This window comes from Helobdella robusta (assembly GCF_000326865.2).
Source record: "Helobdella robusta unplaced genomic scaffold HELROscaffold_56, whole genome shotgun sequence".
NCBI classification, from domain to species: Eukaryota; Metazoa; Annelida; class Clitellata; order Rhynchobdellida; family Glossiphoniidae; genus Helobdella; species Helobdella robusta.
This window is the reverse complement of record NW_008705301.1, coordinates 140,697-165,837: the sequence shown is the minus strand read 5'-3', so window position 1 is coordinate 165,837 and position 25,141 is coordinate 140,697. Positions and strand designations below refer to the sequence as shown.

The window sequence follows — 25,141 nt, the reverse complement described above, 5'->3', positions numbered from 1 at the left end:
TGATGAATGAAGAACACCTGGTCCCAAACAAACACGAATACAAAAATCGATGAACACTAATCAATAAAATGAGCTTGAGGTATGGTTAGGTTTTTGTATATTTATCACTATTTATCATCAATAACATTTTATAATAAATTCAACTAAATTAAATACATATTATCACATTTTAAGTAAGAAATTTCATTGAATAAACTTAAAATCAATGTAACAAGATATAGACATATATATAATATGCCAAACAGATACAGCTGCTCCCAAACACCGTCAAGTTTCCCTAACTTTTCTAGTGCATGCAATACGCATTATGGAATTATTCTCAGTGAAATACATGCCAAAGACAAAAATTCGCGACCATCACTATACTTGTGTGAAGTTAGGCTAAAAACCCGATAAACTGAAAATAAAATACTAAATATGAATAACTGCATATTAAATAAATGGATAGATGAATGGAAGATTGGATGAAAGATTGAATGAAAGATTGATTGATTGAATACAGAAAAAATGTTAATTACATATCAAACAATGGTAATGGTAACTAGCTGTATAACCTAAACCTGGCGATAATATTTCAAAAAAATTCTCGCAATGAAACGTCAAATGAACATATAAGAACGTCAGACATATAAATAGTAGTATCACAAATTATTAATATATTATAATTAAATTTAAAATTATGCAATGGCATTGTAGTAAAATATACTAACTTAAATCCAGCGGCACTACTAAACTAATAAGAATGACACAAAATGATGCTTCTAGAAAGACGGAAAAATAAAAAAATAGAAATAGGTAAATCTAATCTACAACTACACCCCCATTCCTGACGATGCAAACACATTCTCTGGCCAATAATTTCAGAGATCTGCTCGTTAAGGCCAAAGAATAGAAAGAAATACCAGCAAGAATGAACATAGATCCGCCGAAATAAAATGTTTCATTATAGGATTCATAGTGCTGGTACAAAGAACCTGTACGAATATAATTCGTTCATTTATTAATTTATACAATCAATCAATCATTCATTCATTCACCAGTTTAATCAATACTTTATTTATCCAAACATTCATTGCATAACAAAAACATCAACTAATCAGCCTTTTATTTATTTATTATTCGACCGTTCGTTCAAACACTTTTCCAATTACGAAGCATCAACAAATAGGCAGCAATCCAACCAGCAATGGGGGGTCCAACCATGGTGGCCACTCCCTTAATTAGGCAGAGCATGCCAAATGAATTAGTGAGGTTCTCAAGTCCCAGATATTTCACTAAAAACATCGGTGTCAGTGGAATGAAGAATGCTGTTTGTATGAAATGTTTATTTCATTTTATTTTCATATTTTTTAACTTAATTACGCGGAAAATATGAAAATAATAAAGAAAACTAAAAAAAATAAACGGTAGAAAAGAACGAACCGACAAAAAACCCGAACGAAATAGCATAGAATAGCAAAAAATTGAAGGAGGTGAACATAGACAACATAGCAGTCAAAGAGCCAGCGACGATCAAACTCAAACAGTTGAGGTGTAGAATGTTTACAAAACTTATCGAGGCAAGTATGCCGCCAAATGCTCGGCCAATCATGTTGCTCCCACCTTGAGAAATTACAATTTTTAAGAACTTTTAAAAATATTATAAACAGTCACGCGACAACAACACCATCAACAACAACAACGACATCATGATTAAGAGCAATCACTTAGCCAACAACGTCAAAAGGGACCTAGAATTGATAGAAGCAGCGCTCCTTGATTTGCACTGAATCCTAACTTTTGAGCATAATCAGTTAGAAAGAGTATGGGGACGAAGAAAGCAAGTTGTATGAATATGCAGCTGACGTTGATGATGAGGAATGAGGCACTCGAGAACAGACGGATGTCGAAGAATCGACTTAAAGTTGAAAGGCATTTGTTTCTCATGTCTGTCGCCGAGATGTTATTCGAGTCTTGTATAGTCGCTGCAGTCTTTTGGTGTTGCAACTGAAGCTGTGAACTATTACTAATGCTGTTCTTGTGAGACTGCAGGTGTTGCTGTGATGTCTGCAGAACTGTCGAAAGACCGTCTTTTGAGCATGAAGACAGCATCTGAAATGTTGCATTCAACATTAAAACGTGATTGATCTATGGTAAAAGCAAAAAATGAAATAACTTTAATATACAATAAAATACATTTAAAGATTCCATAACAATTGTAACAGATCATTTCATAATCCAGAGCATCACCTGAGTCACATCCCTATTTCCGGGGAGAGTCCCATCCCTGATTATGGCCTGGACATTCCTACTGGACCCCACGAGTCGATGGAGGGAAGATATGCTGCCAGTATAAAATGCATCCAACCTATTCAGAGGATTCAGAACGACCATCCTCGAATGAGACCTCATCAGACGACTGCCAGATGTGGCCTCACTGTGTTTCTTGTTCAGCAACTGCACGAAAGCATGGTCGACCGTAATGAACGATTCACTAATTCCCCGATTTCGTCTAGATGGCTGGCCGGGGATGGGGGGCCGGGCGAGAGAAGATGTGGGTGGTTGTTGGGAGGGGGTAGGCGATGACGAATCAAGAGAAGATGGGACCGGTGCTGATGATTCTGGAGGAATGGTCGTCCATGTGGTCAGTTCGGAGTTCGACAGCGATGCCGCGTTTCCCTTCTGTTTCATGAAAAATTTTTTGGGTCTCCATTTCGTCTTATCATCACTGATGTCGTAAGATTTGATGAGTTTGTTCGAAATTAAATTCTGAACTCCAGCCACTATTTTGTTCTCTTTCAACTTCAGCTCTTCCTTCTCGATGATCACATCCAACTTCGGAAAAACTTCATTTGATATTTTTAATGAATCAAAAGTTTCCTGTTTGATTTGATTCTCAAGAGAATGGATGGATCCATTAACGCTGTATCCAATGCCATCTTGGCACCTGAACTCATTATATCCCAAATTATCTTCATCATCTTTTTCCTCCTCCTCCAAGATGCCCACATCATCACCTTGGGCATTCCTTGTTTGAATTAATTCAACTTTTAACGGTCTCATAAGGGCTCCACAGACGGCGCATTGCAATCCCAGCCCGGCCATAATCCACAGACACCCCTTCCACCCGTAATGATTTGACAGAAAATCGGCCAGTGGAGACAAAATGAGAATGCCGGCACCGGCCCCAGCACAAGCAACCCCATTGGCTGTCCCTCGCCGGTGCAAGAAGTAGTAGTTCACCATGACAGAGGCTGGTGAATAGATCAGGCCGATGCCGAAACCTGGTGGTGATGATGTTGATTGCGGTGATAATGATGATGTTGATGATGATGATGGTGGATCACATAAAAGTATCTTAACAAACATCTCAAGGAACTCCATTAAAGTTGAAGACAAAATTAAAACTCTAACTTTCAGTAGCACTAGAAGAACAATATGATAATACAGATAATAAATCTTCGTTAAAAAAATGCAACCAACCCCCAATAACACCAAAGAACAATATAAAAACATAGATATTAGTGGCAGTAGTGCTGAGCAGTATTGAGATTGTTGCGATGACAGTTCCAATGATCGTCGTCCGTCGGCAACCCAGGTAAGCTATGAAGCTACTGGCTACTATGCCTGTGTGAGTGTATCGTGTAATCATCATCATCATCATCGACAACATCATCATCATCATCGTCCTCATCATCACCGTCAATGTTTTCTTACTGACAACAACAACAACGACACCCAAAGCAGCAGCAGCAGCAGACCTGACATGAGGAACATGCCAGCATAGAGGGATCCAACCAGAGCCACTTGTGAATGATTTGAATCGACGAAATGTTCAACTAAACGTGGAAGCAAGACACCTACAACTGATGCAAAACCATCAACTATACCACAACAATAAAAAGAAGCAGCCACAATCACCCATCCCCAGCCGCCATCGGGGGGGTCCATGTTTCTACTGATTAGGGAATTAGGCGGAATTTCCTTGGAGTCCAGAATGTTGTTAATGTGGATGTTGACATCAGAGTTGCAGCTGTTGTGGTTGTTAGCAGTGTTGCTACTGGTTTCTGTTTCATGTTTGTCCTCATTCAGATGGTTGTTGTGGTGCAAACAGCTGTTGTTGTTGTTGTTGTTGCTTGATAACTGAGTAGCAGAATCTGTCACTGCTGTTGTTGTTGTTGTTGCAGTTGTTATGGCTGATGTTGTTGTTGCTATCATCGTTGCTGTTACTGATGTTGTTGCTAATAGATGTTATAAAGAAAAAACTTTTGCCAGCTAAAATCTGTATGTGAAAAAAACCATGAATTCAAATCTAATCTCAAAACTATTAAAATGATATATAGAACATAAATATACAACGAATGTATGCAAGAAATGTTTTGATGGTTTTAAGTAAGGTTGAATGAACTAAATAAAAATCATTAATATCAAATGTGGATGCATTCATTGTTAATTAAATTATACATATATGTATATATATATATATATATATATATATATATATATATGTATATATATAAGATATATAACACACACACATACATATATATATATATATATATATATATATATATGTGTGTGTGTGTGTGTGTGTGTGTGTGTGAGTGAGTGAGGGAATGTGTGTGTGTGATTCAAAAGTGTTTAACCTGTTAATTATTTTGAGAGTGTTCAAAGTACAAGTACTAATACTCTAACAAAAAAGTTTGTATATATATATATATATATATATATATATTCATGTTTTTGTGTGTATACAGGTCTGTCTAGACCACTAGAGATATATAAATTTTGTATATCTATATCTATCTATAAATATATATATATACATATATTTATATATCATTTTAAACATACAGTTAGACATATAATTGCATATGCAAATGCAAAACCATCAGTAGTTATTATCACACACAACAAACACAAACAGATACAAATACACACACACATTCATACACATACATTTATTTATTTATTTAATTATTTATAATAATAATAATTAGTACCTGTGAAATATGAAAAGGCACAAAACAGAAAGAAACTTCTTTATTTATTGATGTACATAGATGTTTTTGGTGACACATACAATACATAACCACGCTTGGACCGGCATTTTGGTGGTTAGTAAGTCAAATCATTTGATTTCAGACGGGATTAGAGCTGTCACTAGTACAATCCAGACAGTAACTAATTAGTATTCACTAATCAATGATTAGCTTTTTTATTGATATCTGTTTGTTTGTTGAGTTTTAATGATTACAAAATAATATTTAAAAATGTGCAGTTAGAAATAAAAAACTCAAAGTTCAAACTTGTAGTAAAAATAAAATAAAAAGTAAGTAAGTGTAGCTGTTGAATTTTAAATAATTGCAACATATTTAATTAAAATAAAATAAAAAAGCAACAAACCAAAATGAAAATATACCGTTGTGGCAAATGGAGACGCGTGAAAAACATCGCACATCATCTGTTAGCCAAAAAAGGCAGTCCCAAAAACATAAATTAGGAAATTAGTGAAAAATAGAAACAAGGAACATTAAAATTCAAAAGTGAAAATATTTTAAATCAAAACCGAAACCAGCAAGTTGGAGCTTTACGAAACAAGTATCAATTGTATGGAAAGAATGATGAAAAACTTTAATAAATTTGAAATACAATATATTTATTTTAGACATTTTTTAAATATAAAATGTGTTTTTAAAATAAATTTTGAGCAAGTTTTTTAAATTTTAACATAGCTATTTTAGGCTCTTATGTTATTTGCATTATTTCTCAGTTTAATGACTGTTAGGAAATAATTTAAATAGTAATTTAATTAAAAAAGTATATGTCAAATTTAGTTTTTAAAGGATTTTTACATTTAAAACATATCAAACTAGATAACTTTATCCTTAAAATGAAACGTTTGACAATTATATTTAATTACATTATCAACCGCGATTCATTTTTAAACATTCTCAAACCGAATTAATCTTTAAAGTTTTCTCCATAATTTCTGTGTTGTGCGATGAATTTTTCATTTTTAACTTTATTTTTCATTAATTTCTCATTTTACAAAAGCTTTTGCGAGGAAGATCTGTACGGCATTTTAGGAGTTGATCGGTCGGCTTCGGCTAGAGACATCAAGCAGGCCTACAAGCAACTGGCCAAGGAATGGTTTATTTTATTTATATTTTATTAGTTGCTTTTTTCAATTTGTACTAATTAAATTAATTAATTTATCACTAATTTCAAAAATAAATCTTAAAATATTTCACTACAAATGATTGATGAGTAAATAAATGAATAATTCATGGATGGATGAAACATGAAAAAAACTTTTGATTGTGTTTCAATAAAATAAAATTGTTTCATTTTAATTTTTTAAATTCAACTGATTGAGCTAGGTTTAGGTTGGGAGCTAAATGGGATGGGTGTGAATGCATGCTTAATAAGTTGATTGATTATCCAACATTAAATTAAATTAAGATTTAGTAAAATAATACAATCACTTTAAAAAAGTAATAATTAAGATGTATCAATAACCACACACATTGACTTGTTGTTACATAAAAAATAGATGCTATACATGCATATATAAATACATATTCACATTGTATTTTTCTTTGCAGGCATCCAGACAAAAACAAAAGCCCTGATGCAAATGAGAAATTTATGAAAATAAATGAGGCTTATGAGGTGTGGCTTGCTTGATCATTCAGTTCAATTGTTTCTTTCCCTAATTTTTCATCACAACTATCTCTTTCTTTCCCATCTAATCTCTAATCTTATTTTCTTTCTTTGAGTAATTATTCGTTTTCTTTTCTTCCTGTCATTACTATCTCGTTCTATATCACTATCTCTCTCTCCTGTGCTCATTCATTCATTCATTCATTCATTCATTCATTCATTCAACCAACCATTCATTCATTCACATCTTATGCAAAATAACAATGATAATCTTACCATCATTAATGATTAGTGGTATTATTTAAAAAGTGAATTGTAATTGTAATTATAATTAATTATCATAATTTATGCACTATCAGACATTAAGTGATGAAGACAAACGAGAAGAATACGATAAATTTGGGACCACGAGCTCCAACGCCCAGGAGAGACATCATCGAAATCCTTTCGGCGGGGGAGGGTAAGAATAATTATATTTATTATTATTATTATTACTGTTGTTGCAATAATAATTATTATTTTTATTGTTGCTATTGTTACTGCTGGTTGTAGTAAGCATTTAAAGACATTTTTATAATTTAATAAAGCTGAATTGATTGACCCATTTGGTATGTTTAAATTTTGAATCTTTCAATTTATAATTTTTATCAAATTTAAAAATCTGAATTCCCCTCTGAAAGGTTCGAAGGTTTCACTTTCCATTTTGGCCAGGGAGGTCCATTCCATTTCAACTTCCAAGACAATGGAAACTCAGACCTATACAGCAAATACAAAATCAACTCCTGGTTGGTTTTTACTACACTTTCCTATAGAAACCCACGAGCGAAAATGCTGTCATACTTACTTTTCACTATTCTAAATCCGTTAAATTAGGATGTACGAGAGTGTGATCCTACCAGAGAGTACCCATAAACCATTCTTCATCTACGCCTACACTGACTTCTGCTTCAAGTGCATGGAGGTCGCCCAGGTTTGGCAACAATTCGTCCTTGACCTTGAAAAGTTAGGTTAGTAGGTCAGGTTCTGTATTATTTTTAGTTTGAATTGGTTTATGTGAGTTTGTTGTCTTTGATTGGAGTAAACGAGACGATTAGATTGAGTGATAACAATGGCGGTAGTAGTAAAAACATTTCTTCATCAAACAAATCATCCTTACATCTCTGCCAACGATCAAAAAATTTTATCAAACTATTTACAATTTTCATTGATTCAAATCAGGATTAGGCATTGGCACGATGAATGCAAACAGCAACCCCAGCCTGAGTCGACAGTTGATGTTGAGGAGCGTGCCAAGCATCACCGTCGTCATCAACAGAAAACTCATCAAGTTCAACAAAAACTTTGAGGTCAAGAGTTTCAGGGAGTTCATTAAGGATCTCTTCCCTAAAAATGGTGTTAAACTGGTTGGTTGGTCGGTTGGTCGGTTGGTTGGTTGCCTGGTTAACTGATTGATTAATTTATTGTGTGATTGATTGTTTAATTGACTGAATTGATGGATCAATTGAATGACTGGATTGGTTGATTTGTCAGTCAGTTGGCTGTCATGTTTTGAAATCAAATTTTTAAAATTATTTCACACCGACACAGCTGACAGCTGATTCGCTGACCTCCTTCTTGTTGGACCAATCAGATAGCAAGGTGAAGGTCGTCATGCTTGACAACAGGAAGCAGATGTGTTTGAGGTTCGTCGTGGCCACGTTCGCTTACAAGGAGTTCATCAGCTCTGCCTACCTCAACATCGATAAGTTGGTCATTTATTTTCGTGATGAAGTTTTTAATGACGATGATGATGACGATGGTGATGGCGATGTTGTTGACGTTTTGATGCAGATATTGTTTTAAATTCTTAAAATTCAATGTTATATTGAATCAATCACCGTCATTATCATCGTTATTATCTAAATTTTCTAAAAACAACGTCATCATCACCACTTCATCATCATCACCACTTCATCGTCGTCATCATCATCAGCATTCCCAGGGACCATGCAGTGCAGTCATTCCTACGAAAGCACAAAATAGTGAGAGGCCAGGAGAACATGCTGATATTTAAAGAGGGGGAGGAGCTAGAACCTGTCAATCAATTTACTGTGAGGATGACGACGATGATGATGTTGTTGATGATGATGATGATGATGTAACTGATGTTGACGACGACAAGGATGTTGATGTTGACAGTAGGAACGCTACCTACTCAGAATCCTGAGATCCTGAAAGATTCCAATTCTGAAGATTCAGTAAAAACCGGATCTATGATTATGGAGAATATTTAAGTTGAAAAAAGTTTGAATAAGTACTTTCACAACTAAAAACTGAAGTATAAACACTTCTGAATAAGGCGTTAACCCTTTTCAACGTGCGTGCGTGCGTGTGTAACTAACCGCAGGCAAATTAAGCATCTCTGATCTTGATTTAGAAGTACGTGATACAACGACTCGTTCGGCTGATTCGCAGAGCACCGAATTGGCTTCGTAGATTTTTTCATTCACTCTAATTTAAAACACGAAAAATTCATTTTAGCCTTAATGCTAACAACAAATTGTTGCGAAAATAAAATAAAAACAGTTGAAAAATTGAGAGAAACCTTTTTTGAAGTCGTTTTTGATGACCATTATAGAGAAATGTTCGTTCATCGTTATAGGCGTACAATTATTGAACAAGTCACAGAGCAATTTTGTTTTAATCAATGCATTTGTCGTTAAATTATATTTTTTGGTTTTAATTTATCAATTTTGAATGAAATGAAATAAATTTAGTTCCTGTCCTCTGATTCAGTCTGTTAAAAATGAGGTTGAAGTTGGTTGAGTTCTTCAATCTATTTCTAGCCGATGATAATAGTGATGTTGACGATGATGAAGATGATGACGACGACTATGATTAAGATGACGATGACGACGATAACGAAACAGATGTCTGAAATCAGCCACAAGATGATGAAGGAGATGATTGAATCCAACAAGTTCCCCTTAGTTCCTAGAATAAAAAACAAGCAAACATTCGATCACGTTTGTCCTGTTACTAATCTTAAGAAGTTTGTTCATTTGTTTGTTTGTTCATTTGTTTGTTCATTTGTTTGTTTGTTCATTTGTTTGGTCACCTGTATGTTCATATATAGAGCAACAACGGCATATAAACACTGAACAACAACATGATAACTCCAACGACAGATACTGCATACTACTCCTCCTAAAAGACAGTTCCGATTACGAGAACTTTGCGACGTCATTCCAGCAATATTCCATTAAGAACTTGCAACCAAAGGTGGCATCTAGCAGCAGCAGCGGCGTCGCCATCAACTTCGGCTACCTGTACGCCGATGTGCAAAGTCAACTGGTCTCCATCGTTTCCAATGGTGAAGGACCTGAGGATAATGATAGGAGGAAGGTTTATTAAAGGATGAATGAAGTGCTGATTGATGGAAAAGTATTTCAGTGTATAAATTGATTGACTGAATGAACGATGAAAAAGTGAACGAACGACTGAATAAATGATTGAATGAATGAATGAATGATTGAATGAATGAATGATTGAATGAATGAATGATTGATTGAATGAATGAATGATTGAATGAATGAATGAATGATTGAATGAATGAATGATTGAATGAATGAATGAATGATTGATTGATTGAATGAATGATTGAATGAATGAATGAATGAATGAATGATTGAATGAATGAATGAATGATTGAATGAATGATTGAATGAATGATTGAATGAATGAATGAATGATTGAATAAATGAATGAATGATTGAATGAATGATTGAATGAATGAATGAATGAATGAATGAATGAATGAATGAATGAATGAATGCATTGATGGTTCAAATAAATAATTACTGTCATCAATTTAATTTGTATCAATGTGACACTTCAGATACTGGCGATGCATAGGAGAGCCAATAAAGACACCAGATACACTATACTGCCGGCTGGCTGGAAAAGGGATGTACCAGTTAACAACAACAATAATAATAATAATAACGGTGGTAGTGTTGAGGATGATGGCGGCATTGAAGCTCTTGATAGTTTCGTTGAGAGGTTGTTGTCGCCAGTGGCGTCGTCGTCGAGCTTGTGGAAGTGGACTTGGAAGCAACAGATCGATGTCGCCGATGAGTCATCTGAGGTTGTTGTTGTCGATGATGATGATGACGATGATGCCTTGATGATGTCATAATTGATGAATAATGATGAGGATGATGATGTGATGATGATACAATTGAATGATTGAAGGGTATCATAATGAGATACGTGTACATGTGCATTGAGTTCATTCAAGATGGTTGGGACTATATCACTGTGCATATCAGGTTGGTCGATTGACTGGCTGCTGGCTGGCTGGCTGAATAATTAATTGACTGATTGGTTGTTTGATTCGTTCGTTCATTCATTCATTCATTCTCATCCCCCAGCCAAGATGAGATGATGATAGTGATGTTCATGATGACTGCCGTCTTCGTGATCTCAGTCATCCTGATAACGAAGGTCATGTCGACGCTTGGGGGTTCCGGCCGAAACAACCAAAGATATAAATATCGACAAGATAACACTCGGAAGTGGGACGACGTTAACAAACATAATAACAAAAATAATAATGATAATTATAACTTTGGCAGTACAAATGATCGTAATAATGTTAGTAATAATAATAATGATGGCGGTCGTAGCAGTCCTGGTGATGATGAAAACTCGAGTAGCAAGAATTATATGAAGTTCGTTTTTAGCTATTTGTTTTCATTCTGTAGCTGCGATTGAAAGTTGACAAGTGTTTAAATGGCGGCTATGAACAATTTTCAAAGTACTCTCAATGTGTTTTTCAGCTTTTTCATTGCTTTCACCATTTATTTGGCGCTTTTTTTATATTATCTCATTGTATTTTATATCCGCTCATCTCTACACCAATCACCATAGCAACCATCACAACCACCATAGCAACCATCACAACCACCATAGCAACCATCAGCATGGAAATAAGGAAGCGGCCATCGAGGAGTTGAATGGATCGAGTTACGAGAGGCTGCTGCTGTCCAGTGGTCGAGGGTGGCGATTGGTTGTTGTGTTTGTCGCGGAAGATGTTACAACAGCCAACCAGAAGAGGTTGTTGGCGAAGTTCAAGGATGTCGTTGCTGCTTATTCTAGGTTGGTTGTTGTTGTTGATGTGTCTAATGATTATGTATGCCGATGATGTTTTCGTGTTGTTGCTGCTGCTGCTGCTGCTGCTCTATGTTCTTTGGTTTTCTGTTGTTTCTCATCATCATCATTCATAATCTCAGCATCGTCGTCATCATCTTCTTCCTCGTTCACCATCATCATCATCTTTTTTATTGTCATCACCATCATCTCCCTCCAACTTTCCAATCACTCGACAGCCCACACTACAGGTTCAAATTCTCTTACCTCCGCCTCACACGACCGCACATCTCCTGGTGCATGAAGATTGCCGGAAGTGACGTCATCCCGGAAAACCAAATTCTGGAATTCCCTCACCGGACCGTCGAACTCCTTCTCTCCGGAATGGTGTTTGTTTTGAATGCCTGGCAGAAATGTTATCACGTGTTCTGGTCGGCTGGCCGTTCTTTTGCTGCTACTACCAATGATGATGTTGGTGACGTCAGCGCGGCTGGCTTTTTAGGATTCCAAAACGATGGTGACAGTGAAGATGACGCCGACGACGACGATGGTGGTGATAGTTTGAGGAAGCAGTTGAACGGCAGGCTGGCGAAGTTGGAACATTTTGTGAACGCCGGGGACGATGGCAGAGGCGATTGTCTGAAATACGACTTTCTTCATAATTTCGATATCTGGCTGGAGAAATTATGCGAGGGAACCTGCCCCAAATATCGCGTGTCTGATTGGCCCGAACGAATGACATAGTTAATTTTTATTGGCCGGTTTTTTGTGAACAAATTAATTTGTTTAGTCTTCTATTATTTCTGTCTTCGATGATTTACTAATCATCGAGTTAAAAGTTAGTTATTTATTGTTCTAATGTATATTCATTGATTGGTTGATTGATTGAGTGGCATTTTAATAATTCGTTGGTTGATTAATGAATTGTTTCTATAAAAATGTAACATTGTTCTGTCTGATATAAAACTGTTGTACAATCTCTTTATTAGTTTATTTCTTTGTTTATTTCTTTGTTCATTGCACATAATTTAAATTATTTAAATGTTAATTCATTCATTTTAAATCTCCTCTCAGTTATTCATTCATTCACTCACTCATTCACTCATTCATCCATTCACCGTTTATTTGTGTGCGTGCTTGTGTGTGTGATGTTCGTCTCGATTGAAATACATATGTTGTACATAATCACAAAACAATGCAAAATAACTTTCTGGTATTTGTATTAATTACTCAATTTATACCCAATGTATTGTACTGTACTGATACTTATTTGTATATATATATATATATATATAGAGAGAGAGAGAGAGAGAAAGAAAGAGAGAGAGAGAAGAGAGAGGGATATTCTTAAACTTATAATATTTATAAATTTCTATTTAACTAATCGTTAAATTATTTTATAATTATAATTTATTATTATTATGATTTTTCTAGTTATAATTATTGAATTTGTAAACTTTCCCAATTTGTGATTGATTAATGGATTGAAATAATAAATAAATATTTATTTGATGAATGATTGAAGCTGATAAGAACATCTGTTACTCTTCTTATTATTATTAATTATTCAATCACCAATAAAATAATTATTACATCAAGTTAAGTTACTAAATACATTTATATAGTTAGTAAATGGGATTGCATATGAGATGTGTTTGTGTGTGTGTGAATGGATAAAAATTCTCCCGCAAAAAATTGAACACAAAATGATAAATTTTTATAAATATTATGCGACGATGTTTTGAAACAAATTCACCAGCTAGCCCTTGAAACGTTATTTAATTTATTATTTATAAACCATGATCATAATTAATATTAATTATAACTAATCCCCAATTAAAATGATCAGTAAGAGGGATATGCCAGTGAATGTACACCAGTCAGCCAATAGTGCATTTCTTCCTAACACTCATCCATAGTTACGTAATCATTTAACGAACGTTTACCTGCGATGAAGATTTAATGATGTTTAATGACAGTTTAATAAGAATTTTACTACACTTAGCCCCGTGCAATCGGAGTTTAGTTCCATTTAGTCAGAGTATAAGTACTTTAAAGTCTACTTGTGCATCATCAAACGGTAAGTATGTGATGTTGATGTGGATTGACGATTAATTATATTGAAATTTATTAGCCACTTAATTATTTTACCGGAAATCCGGACACAAATTTGAATCTTTGAAGTCCGACCCGGGAACGATTTGTGATTTTTCTTCCAGTAGCAAGTCGTAGGAACCGTCGTTTGGTAAGTCGTATTCAGAAGCTTTCTTCGGGTCCATGGCGTGTTTCTTCATTTATTCATTCATTCGTTCGTTCAATTAGTCAATCAACTATGTAAATAACCAATCATTTGTTCATTTATTCATTCATTCGTTCGTTCAAACAATCAATCATCTATTCATATAATCTCATAACCGCTTGTTAAGCGTTAAGCAACAAATCGTTCGCATTTTCATCAATAGTTCAATTGATCAGTGATTCTATCATTCAATCAATCAATCAACCATATAATTGATCAGTGATTCAATCATTCAATCAATCAATCAACCATATAATTGATCAGTGATTCAATCATTCAATCAATCAACCATTCATTCAATGTTAATCAATTAATCAATGCACCAATCGATGAAAACTGACCCTTATAAAGCCTACGATGGCAACCTCATCGTAATTATTGAATTCATATTTGCAGGAATACGTAAGCAGGGCGAATGGCTGTCAATTGTGAAGTTCATAATAATAAATTGGAATGAAACACCGATGGTGTGATGACTTAGATGCCTGGCGCTGTTGTTTCGATGACTCAGTTCGAACTCTTTTGAGAATGCCAAAGACGAATTTCAAAACACAAACTACGATTATAATATATATATATATATATCATTTATTTATGACTATAAAATGAAGTTTGATGAAATATGAACAGACGAAATTAGGATGTGGAAGCCGGTAGGGAGTGATGACGAATTTCCTCATGCAACTCTTCAGTCTGTTGGCGACTTGATCCCTCAACGTCTTATCAGAACATGGGTGGTACAAAAATGCGACTGCTCCATGCTGATAATGATGATGTTGTTGTTGTGGATGATGCTGATAATGATGATATTGCTGTTGTTGATGATGCTGATAATGATGCTGATAATGATGATGTTGTTGTTGTTGTAGATGATGCTGATAATGATGATGTTGTTGTTGTTGTAGATGATGCTGATAATGATGATGTTTTTTGAAGAATATATACAGAAATCAAAAAGTTACTTCTAGAGAGTGTACCCATCTCTGAGGTGGCAAGTAAGTGTACGTTCCATACGTCGGCCATTTTGGGCGGTGGGGTCCACTGATTATGATTATGACGTTGTTGTTGTGGTTGTTGTTGATGATGAGAAAACAAATAATAATCATGATAATAATAATAATATATGCAAAAAAATACCCCCGTGGTGGATCGTCGGTATAGGTTATGGTCCTATCCATGCATGTGTGTATGGGCTGTTGTTTGTTGAATAAATTATGCTAATCAGTTAATGTTTAAAGAATTAACCGAAAACATTGTATTTGGAAAGATTTAGTGATAAAGAGATAACTAAAATCATTAACTCACATCTGGGACCTCATGTAGTTCAAGACATGATACCCTCTGTGGTGAGATATTTGTCTTATATATAGATTTATATATAGTTATGTAGAGTTATTGATCATATATAGTTATATAGCTTTATATACGGCTATATAGATTTATATATAGTTATGTAGAGTTAGTGATCATATATAGTTATATAGTTTTATATACGGTTATATAGATTTATATATAGTTATACGTCTTGGGCATGACATAAAACTGCATCCACACTGCCTTGCGCGCTTTTGAGCAAAAGGCTAGGCCCACCGCTTATAACTGGTGGTTGTCGTCAGGATGGGTGTCCGGATGTAAAAATTTTTCCCCCAAATTATTATTCTAATTTTATTAAATTATATTAAAAATGACATTTTATTATTATTCTAATTTTATTAAATTATATTAAAAAATGACATTTTTGAATCAGAATAGAAAGAAAACTGTTCACCTAGACTGCAGTTTTTGAAGGTTTTGTGGCGTAAAATGTTGAAATCACAAACATCTATTAGCAACACATCCTCACTTAGATAGAATTACCAACGCAGTGTAATTATTTCTACGGTACAAATTCTAAAAACTTACCCCGCCAACTTCATCAGAATTTTCTGTTAGGTCGCCAAAAACGTCTTCACTTGTACATTCGTATGCTGAATCGTCAGGTGGTAGATCAACCATAATATTTCTCTGTGTGTGTGTGTTTGTTTGTGTCTGTGTGTGTTTGTTGGTGTGTGTGTTGCTGAGAGTATGATATTTATATAACAATATTCGAATTAGATCAATAATGTTCATATTAATACACAACACACAAACACATTCTCTGAACATAAAACAATCGATTACTACAAAAAAAAATTTGAAAAAAATTAATTGGCTTTATCAACATATTAACAACTACAGCATCATCAACAATAACTTTACACCATCACCATCATCACCATCATCATCATTATCATCATCATCATCATCATCATCATCATCATAACCTTCCCATCATCACAGGTCACATCTTCCGTGTACATGCTAATGTTTCCGTGATTAACTTCCAGCCTACCCTCTGACGTCATCGTCGTAACCATGGCAACAACAACAACAATCATTGTGGTGATGTTTTGGAACTGTGAAAACTGTGAAAAAATTGTGAAAAATGAATATTTCTACACTAGTAGTTGTCGATAATTAAAACAACCAACATTTCATTTGATCAACCAACACTTCATTTGTCAATTGTATTTCTGCAATTACTTACGTACGTACATACGCACATACGTGTTATGCTGGAAGAAAAAAGAATGTGAATATTCTAAATAGTTTACAGGCGAGGCTGAATGAATACACGTAGAACTTCCGATAACTCAACACTCCCAGACTCGGCTTAACGTGTGACTTGTCGATATACAGCTCGCATCGTGATGTGCCGATTTGATATTAGCACGCCTGCCTAAACAATTTTTCGGTATAAAAAGAGGTGATTTCAATTGAAATCACGCGCCGAATTGTTTGCTCAGCAAGAGACATCCAACTGATCACTGGATGATGTGATCCTGGCTCTCTCCATCTCCTCTCTCTCTCTCTCTCTCTCTCTCTCTCTCTCTCTCTCTCTCTCTCTCTCTCTCTCTCTCGTGTCAGGAAGTTAAAGAACCTTAAAGGACCGAAACACTCGTTGACATACATACACACATACTTGCATACATACACACATACATGCATACATACACATATACATGCATAATATACTGGCACACACATACATACAAACATGCAGTTCGTAATTAATTTTGAAATGGTAATTGCTGTGTAGATATTTTGTTGATTTTGTCGTTATTAATTGCTCTGTTGAGGATGTGCGGGCTTTAATGGCGACTATAATAATATTTTAAATAATAGTATCATTAATTATGACAATAATAATAATAATAATAATAACGGTAATGATGTAATGTAAAATAAAGATTAACGAAGATGATGTGATTATGATCAATTATCCAAACCATCAACTATAAATATAACTTTTTTATGTAGTTTAGATAAAATTTTATGTATAAACGGTATTATTATCACTATTATTCATTTATAAAAATTACCACTTAATTCAATTCGGATATAATTCTTAAAAATCCAAAACAAATCAAATTTAAATTATTAAAATATTTACACAACTAACGCGGAAAAACATTACCATATGTCGAATGCCGATGTATAATTTTACACTAAATACAAATTATATTTTATTATTACTTTTTTTAAATTATTGATTGATTTATTGTTGTTGGTTTAGCTGAAACGCATCATACAATGTTGACTGATCGTTTGATACAATGGTAATTGCTGCCTTTCTTGTTTGGATGTATTGAATGCAGATTTTATACCAAATTTATATATATACATATATATACATATATATATATATAAAACATACATACATACATACATACGTACATACATACATACATGCATACATACATGCATACATACATACATACATACATACATACATACATACATACATACATACATACATACATACATACATACATACATACATACATACATACATACATACATACATACATACATACATGCCTTAATACATGCAGATACACAAACATATGTCAAACATGCAATCGAAAAAACGCTTAAATGCGACGTACGAAAATTCATTTCATCATGTTCCTCCCACTGAAGAAACATACATGACATGTGCACTGTACATACATGCATACACACACACATACAAACATACATACAAACAAACATACATACACACATACTTTGCTTGAAGATGTCAATTTCATTTCCAACAAAGAAGCTTCTACAGGTCTAGCTCGGAACCACAAAATGTTTTTTAATAGAGCAGAACCAGTAAGCTCAATGCATCCAATTGAAAAACTCCCCACGGGAGATGCGAAATTTTTGGGATCAATTGTTTATCCAGGTGATGCTTAATGCAAATTGTTTCTGGATAAACTTGCAAAATTTGAATTCACTTCTAAACATAACGCACTAACCCTCACGCTACAAGCTGCCTACCTGCCTCGTTTCATTTATTTTCGCAGGACCTCTCCGGGCCATGAAAGGTTAATTTTACAAAAGTTTGACCTTTGTCCCCGCAGTGGTTTCGAAAATATTTCCAACGTAGCCGTAGTCAACAAGAGTTGGCTCCAAGCAATACTGCCAATTTGTCAAGGGTGTTTGGGGTTAGGACCGTGGTTGAGCTGGCGCCTTCTGCTTTTTAAGCTGATGCCGCCGCCACGGTTTCCTTACAAAACTCAATGCTGCCTAACGATAAGAATGATTTCCTGGTTTGCTGCTTCCAGAAAGCTGCTATATCGGTGGTAAAAGATCCGGTAGGCCTGATTGCGGATGGTGGAAACTTTAGACCTGACAGTCACCCAAGTTTTCCATGGGCTATGAGACGTTCGCTGGCCTGGGATGTGACGTTTCATCACACGATGGCCAAAAGATACATCTCATTCACATCGGTTGAGGCAGGTACCGCGCCAACAAATTTCTATACAGGCAAACATCATCTTATTTACGTAACATGTTGTTAGTTTATTATTCAATAAAATATTATACTTTAAAAATTGACTTATAAATTCACATAAAGAGTTTTTACGGTTTAAAACGACAAAACAAACGAATCCAAATAAAAATTATACCTATAACTATAGACCAACATCAGAAAATAATTATTATAAGCAAGTTTATTGTAATTTTTTTGTTTATTTGCTTGCCTGTTTGTGTGAATGCACTCATAAGTTGGGGCTCATGTAGAATTTCACCAAAAGCATGCACCTTCATCACGCCATCATCTTTTATTCATGGTTTTTTAATGCCCGTTTCTGACATTTTGTCTAATGGAATCGTGATGCATGAATGCTATGATAAAAAAATGATAATTTAAATTAAATTAACTTAAAATATTTGAGCGTCAAGATTAAACTCTTAGTCTTCAGCAACACTTTTTGCAGCTACGTTTTGAATGTACTGAGGAATCAATATGGATCAAGGGGAGGCCTATTTACCATTAAACAACACTTTCTTATGTGTTGAAGCAGGGATATGCAAAGAATCTCAATTTTTGCAACTTTTAATTATTTTCGGTAATGTCGATTTTATTTGTTTAAATTTATACCAAATAAAAGTAATTAATTACCATATTGAATAACAATTTAAAAAAATAAAATTTTAACATTTTAAATAAAAACAATATTCCGTAATTAGTAAAGTATCGTAACTTTTGACTCGAAAGATAAAAAATCACCCTCCAACTCCCCTCCAGAAGAAAGCTCCTTGTTCAACCGTTGAAAGTGAGCGAAGGCCGTAATATTTATTCTAGTTATATGTATCAAACAGTATCTTATTGAGCAAAATAGTATCATAAAATGAATAAAGATAAATAATTCTCAATTTGATTTCATTGCGATATCGATGATGATTATGATGATTGTGACCTGACTAATTAAAAAACATCAAATAAAATTTATAAAATAGGATGGGTATATCGTTGAGAAATCGTTGGGGGAAATGTGGTCATGTTAACAGTAGTTATTTCACTAGATGGCAGTTGATCAGCCTGTATAAAGGTTATATTCAATTTCTATCAAATAAATTTAACCAAATATCATACGCAGGCAAAACAAAATAAAGAAATATATATATATATATATATATATATATATACGTAGTTATAATACATTTATAATATTGTATTTACACATTCAAATTGTACAATTGTGTTATGTGTAGTTTCAAATTATTTTGAATTCTCTCGGAAAAATTTAAACTTTTTACTATATATATATATATATATATATATATATATATATATATATATATATATATGTTTAGGTTACTTTTATCAACAATTATTAAAAAATTTTCAATTTGATTTCACCGCGATATCGATGATGATGATTTTGACCTGACTGATTAAAAAGCATCAATGAAAATTTTTAAAATAGGATGGAAAATTTGTTATATTGGGATATTCGTATATAAAGCGAGCAAAAGTTTAATATAAAAGTGCTTATAAATTTACGCATATTGGATCAGCTTGGCTTGGTCGTCTTGAAATTGGATGTTAAGCTAGGTGTGGTCTCAAACAATTTGGAATTCTCTCAGAAAAATTTGAACTGCGTGCGCACATATGTAGCACTGATTACTGTTGCTTCAATAATAAATTTATATACTATATATATAAAGCGAGCAAAATTTTAATAGAAAAGCGCTTATAAATCTACGCATATTTAACAAGATTATATGTTGGTTTAAAAAGCAATATAGCAGATTCAACCAGCCAATCAGAAAGTTACGAAGGCGTTCGTTCGATGACGTCAATTTAGTACGGTTAGCATTGTGGTTAAGACTGTATAATAGTGTAGTTCATACATTAAATAAGTTTTTTACTGATGTGAATGATTGAAATGATGGAAATGTATGGTTGAAACGAGTATAAATAGGAGCTGAGACAACATGAAAATCAGATCAGGCATTCTGCCTCGCTTGAAGCAGTCTGTCTGATCTCGTTTATTTTATTTTTATAATTTATTTATTTTTATTTATTTTATTATATAGAGTTATATTATATAGAGTTATATAGAGTTTGCATGTCTGTGGTTTGTATGTTGTATTTTTTATATTTTAGGTGGGTTCTTTAGCGGTTGCTCATACATACATACATACATCATGTTTGTTTGTGTGGTAGTATTTTATGTTCTGTTTTACTCCATTTTATCTTTCTTCATGAGTCTTGAGTTAAGTTAATGAAGCATAGGTAGGTGAGGTAAAAATTAATTTATTATATTGGTAGGCTAGGGCATAAGGTAATTTAGTTACATAGGTAGGTTAGGAACTTCTATTCTTTTACTCTACTTTGTGGTGTGTTTTTTGTTTTTTTTTGTTTTTTTTCACACCATACATACAACAGGTACGCGGTGGTTCCAGGTTTAAGTGAAATTTTTATTGATTGAATGTGGTAGTATGCATGGTTATATAGAGTTATATAGAGTTATATAGAGTTATATAGAGTTATATAGAGTTATATAGAGTTATATAGAGTTATATAGAGTTATATAGAGTTATATAGAGTTATATAGAGTTATATAGAGTTATATAGAGTTATATAGAGTTATATAGAGTTATATAGAGTTATATAGAGTTATATAGAGTTATATAGAGTTATATAGAGTTATATAGAGTTATATAGAGTTATATAGAGTTATATAGAGTTATATAGAGTTATATAGAGTTATATAGAGTTATATAGAGTTATATAGAGTTATATAGAGTTATATAGAGTTATATAGAGTTATATAGAGTTATATAGAGTTATATAGAGTTATATAGAGTTATATAGAGTTATATAGAGTTATATAGAGTTATATAGAGTTATATAGAGTTATATAGAGCATAAATCCTATATAGATACCTTTCTTTGCTCTTCTTTTCTCTTTTCTTTGCCGACCGGTCGGTTTCTTTGCGGTTATTTTTATTTAAATTGAATAAATAAGATTTTACCATTCATTTAGGTTTTTCAGGTTCATTTATCCAGGTTGAAGCATCCAGAGGAGTTCATCGTGGACGATCAGAATCGTTGTGATGTCACGCTACGTTCGTTCATTCCATGGCAAAGAATGCACGTCCTGCTGGGGTACGTTTTACGGTTTCTTTGCGGTTCTTTTGTTTGCAAGTTGGCTGGCTTTTCCGACGGGTTTCACCGCGGCTCGTTTTTCTATTTTCATTTAAATTAGTCAAATAAATAAGATTTTTCCATTTCTTCCATTTTATTCAGGTTGAAGCTTCCAAAGGAATTCATCGTGGAGGATGTCAGGCTACGTTCGTTCATTCAGTGGCAAAGAACACACGCCTGGCCGGGATACGTTTTATTCTTTTTTCTCTGTTTTTCTATGTAATTTAACATTAAGTAAGAATGCTTACACGCACACACACACACACACACACACACACACACACACAAATACATTAAGTAGCTATATAGGTAGGTTAGATAGGCATAATTTTAATTGTAGGTAGGATAGATAAGAAGCATCCAACACTAATGTAGTTGAATAGGTAGGCGTGTAAGTTTATCGCTTCTATTTTTTCTTGCACCAACATTACACGCGTCAGCGTATTACACACACACACAAATACATACATAAACACATATGTTAGTATTTGAGCGTAATTTTATTTTCATTACACATTCTAATTTATTATTACTAAGGTTGAGAGTAATTTAATTTTATAGGTAATTAAGGGCAATAATGTAATTCTAGGAACAATCTTGTAATGTAAATTAAAACGCCGTAAGTGTATCGATAGGTAGGCTAATATAAGTTTTACATTATTATTATTATGTTGGAGCCCAAGGCATTACGTAGGTGGTGGGGTGGGCGCCGATTGGCTAAATGAATTGGGCTCTTGAGTTTTGTAATTTTAAGTAAGCTAGGACCGTAATGTAATGAATAGGTAGGTTAAGGCTACGTTGTAACACATACTCATTAATAGATTTAGGGTTTAAGTTTTATATTATTATTACTAAGTTGGAGCCCAAGGCATTACGTAGGTGGTGGGGTGGGTGCCGATTGGCTAAATGAATTGGGCTCTTGAGTTTTGTAATTTTAAGTAAGCTAGGGCTTAATTGTAATGAATAGGTAAGTTGAGGGTACGATAGCCGATTGACTCTGGATTTCAAAGTCTCTTGTCAGAGGTAAGCCTTGGTGGCCAGTGGTGAACCGGCAATGGTTTACTATCCGGACGGCAATGGTTTACTATCTGCACGGTAATGATTTACCATGCGGCATGGCCATAGTCTACTACCCGCACGGCTTCCGGACGGCAAATGGTTTACTATCCGCACGGCAATAGTCTACTATCCGCACGGCAATGGTTTACTATCCGGTGCCCTGGCTGTCGGTGAGCCTCTGTGCAAGGAGGGAGAAGGAAGGGGGACTTTCGACTATCGTACCATTAACAATTTAATATAGATTAGTTAAGGTAATTGAATAGGTAGATAGGATTATTTTTATTAAACATTTTGAGATGCAGGCACCGCTAAGCTTTCTGATGAGAATCTACTCTTTCTCTATCTTTCTCCATCAACACGGGCTGTGTTTCAACAACAATCTCGATGAGGACTGGCACCAGTTTTGGAGGACAACGTAGGAACCGAGCCGCATTCAACATTCTGCCTTTGTCGAATGGACGACGGTAAGTTTTTTTTACATTTTAATCACTTTATTATTTTAAAATAATGTTTATTTGCCATTGTTTCTATTTTATAATTTTTTTGCTCCTAAGATTCTAACATTCATTTACTACTACGCTAATAAAAAAAATTTGTCTACAGGATGATGAAAGGTGGGCAGTGGTGGGAGTCAGCACGTTTCAGATGGTTGTCTCATGATGATTTACGTATGATGATGGTGGTGTAGGAAGAATCAGCGCGTTGGCTGTTCGACTGACAATCAGAAGTTCGGATGAAATCATCATGTGTGCCGACCAGATGATGGTGGTCGGTGCAATGAAGTACTGTAACGACGATTTTTGAAGTAAGGTTTAGTAGTTTCGTCTTTTAATTTTTCTCATTGATTGATTGATTCATTCATTCATTCATTCATTTTATCACTCAATCTTTCAAATTATTTTTCCATTAAATTTTTTTAATCATTGAATCATTAATTAATTCATTGACTCTTGACTCACTCAGGCATTCAACATTCTGCCTTTGTCGAATGGACGAAAGTAAATTTTTTTTACATTTTACTCTCTTTATTATTTTAAAATATTGTTTATTTGCCATTATTTTCATTTTATAATTTTTTTCTTCTAAGATTCTAACATTCATTTATTACTAGGCTAATAAAAAAAATTTGTCTGCAGAATGATGAGAGGTGGGTTGTGGCGGGCGTCAGCACGTTTCACATGGTCGTCTCATGATGATCGTTCCGATGACAATTCTAAGATGACAATAAGAAGTTTCTGGAGAGTACACGCGCGCACATTTACGCACATACATCAATACAACACACACATACACAACATCCATTCATTCGGTGTCGTTGTTATGTTTCTCTTCAACTTTCTATTTTCTTTACCGGACTTAATTTTATTCATAGGTAAGTTAGGGATTGAGATTAATTGAACAATCGTAGGTAGGCTAGGGCTTAACATTAGTTAAAAAGTTTCAAGTAAAATAAAAACGCTGAAATATGTAAAATAAAATACCTAAAACATGTAAAATTCCAAAAACGTAGAAAAACATATTTGTAGGTAGGTGAGTTGAGTTAATGATTATAAGTAAGCTAGGGCCCTGAGAGTAATTTAATTGTAGGTAGGTGACTGACTACTATTCTTGCGACTTTTTACTAGTTTTTTGTGATGTGTTTGTTTTCGCTTCACAGCCCCACACCAACAAAACAAACTACATTTTATTCTCGTCGTCTTTTTAATGTCTATTTATTTATTTAATTATTTATTAAATGTTGACTGGTTTCTAGTTTTTTTAATTTGGTTATATAATTTTTGGATATTTCTTGATTTAATAAAAGCAACTATTGTGTTTTTCTTTCTTTACTAAAATCTCGAAATTGTTTGTAGATCTGTACAGTTAAGTGTTTGTTCGAGTTTGAACAAGCCTTGCAAATATTTTTCAAATATGGTTCATTGATTGGTTGGTTGATTAGTTGATTGAATGAATGGTTGGTTGATTGATTGGTTGATTGATTGATTGATTTCATAGTA

General features: G+C 33.9%; 5 protein-coding genes across 5 annotated transcripts; 3 read left to right on the top strand and 2 right to left on the bottom strand.

Annotated features, from left to right (window-relative positions):
- Nucleotides 1-1,131: 1,131 nt before the first annotated feature.
- On the bottom strand, nt 1,132-5,547 carry HELRODRAFT_114837 (hypothetical protein; the record flags this gene model as incomplete). The annotated part of the gene is made up of 9 exons (XM_009028499.1): nt 5,402-5,547; nt 4,983-5,207; nt 3,741-4,261; nt 3,463-3,606; nt 3,028-3,263; nt 2,302-2,499; nt 1,731-2,025; nt 1,423-1,602; nt 1,132-1,307 (listed from the first exon to the last, which is right to left on the bottom strand). The coding sequence occupies exons 3-9, from the start codon at nt 4,195-4,197 to the stop codon at nt 1,132-1,134; spliced, it is 1,686 nt and encodes a 561-aa protein (XP_009026747.1). The 5' UTR covers nt 4,198-4,261; nt 4,983-5,207; nt 5,402-5,547.
- HELRODRAFT_193633 (hypothetical protein) lies at nt 5,390-13,328 on the top strand (the record flags this gene model as incomplete). The annotated part of the gene is made up of 16 exons (XM_009028498.1): nt 5,390-5,445; nt 6,037-6,132; nt 6,588-6,654; nt 7,005-7,105; nt 7,326-7,430; nt 7,519-7,652; nt 7,864-7,991; nt 8,233-8,390; nt 8,618-8,735; nt 9,555-9,676; nt 9,813-10,029; nt 10,523-10,771; nt 10,879-10,955; nt 11,058-11,357; nt 11,599-11,784; nt 12,015-13,328. 16 exons carry the CDS (start codon nt 5,390-5,392, stop codon nt 12,517-12,519), a joined length of 2,619 nt encoding a protein of 872 aa, XP_009026746.1. The 3' UTR covers nt 12,520-13,328.
- A 1-nt stretch (nt 13,329) lies between these two features.
- Nucleotides 13,330-17,720, bottom strand: HELRODRAFT_155212 (hypothetical protein). The gene is made up of 11 exons (XM_009028497.1): nt 17,556-17,720; nt 16,378-16,518; nt 15,977-16,078; nt 15,380-15,415; nt 15,212-15,267; nt 15,037-15,115; nt 14,707-14,835; nt 14,416-14,493; nt 13,927-14,063; nt 13,682-13,721; nt 13,330-13,656 (listed from the first exon to the last, which is right to left on the bottom strand). The coding sequence occupies exons 2-10, from the start codon at nt 16,489-16,491 to the stop codon at nt 13,718-13,720; spliced, it is 735 nt and encodes a 244-aa protein (XP_009026745.1). The 5' UTR covers nt 16,492-16,518; nt 17,556-17,720; the 3' UTR covers nt 13,330-13,656; nt 13,682-13,717.
- Nucleotides 17,721-18,229: 509 nt separating this feature from the next.
- Nucleotides 18,230-18,945, top strand: HELRODRAFT_179674 (hypothetical protein; the record flags this gene model as incomplete). The annotated part of the gene is made up of 3 exons (XM_009028496.1): nt 18,230-18,326; nt 18,414-18,545; nt 18,629-18,945. The coding sequence occupies 3 exons, from the start codon at nt 18,230-18,232 to the stop codon at nt 18,943-18,945; spliced, it is 546 nt and encodes a 181-aa protein (XP_009026744.1).
- A 1,924-nt stretch (nt 18,946-20,869) lies between these two features.
- HELRODRAFT_179673 (hypothetical protein) lies at nt 20,870-24,337 on the top strand (the record flags this gene model as incomplete). The annotated part of the gene is made up of 6 exons (XM_009028495.1): nt 20,870-20,907; nt 21,948-22,046; nt 22,188-22,231; nt 23,534-23,608; nt 24,108-24,142; nt 24,281-24,337. 6 exons carry the CDS (start codon nt 20,870-20,872, stop codon nt 24,335-24,337), a joined length of 348 nt encoding a protein of 115 aa, XP_009026743.1.
- Nucleotides 24,338-25,141: the final 804 nt, after the last annotated feature.

What these genes read in the sequence shown, in the direction of transcription:
- HELRODRAFT_155212 (XM_009028497.1), bottom strand. Translation starts at nt 16,491, where the DNA reads ATGATTGTTGTTGTTGTTGCCATGGTTACGACGATGACGTCAGAGGGT. An exon ending in ATTCTGATGAAGTTGGCGGG is followed by an intron (nt 15,416 to 15,976) that starts GTAAGTTTTTAG and finishes ATCTCACCACAG; the next exon opens with AGGGTATCATGTCTTGAACT. An exon ending in CCATCGTAGGCTTTATAAGG is followed by an intron (nt 14,064 to 14,415) that starts GTCAGTTTTCAT and finishes GAATAAATGAAG; the next exon opens with AAACACGCCATGGACCCGAA.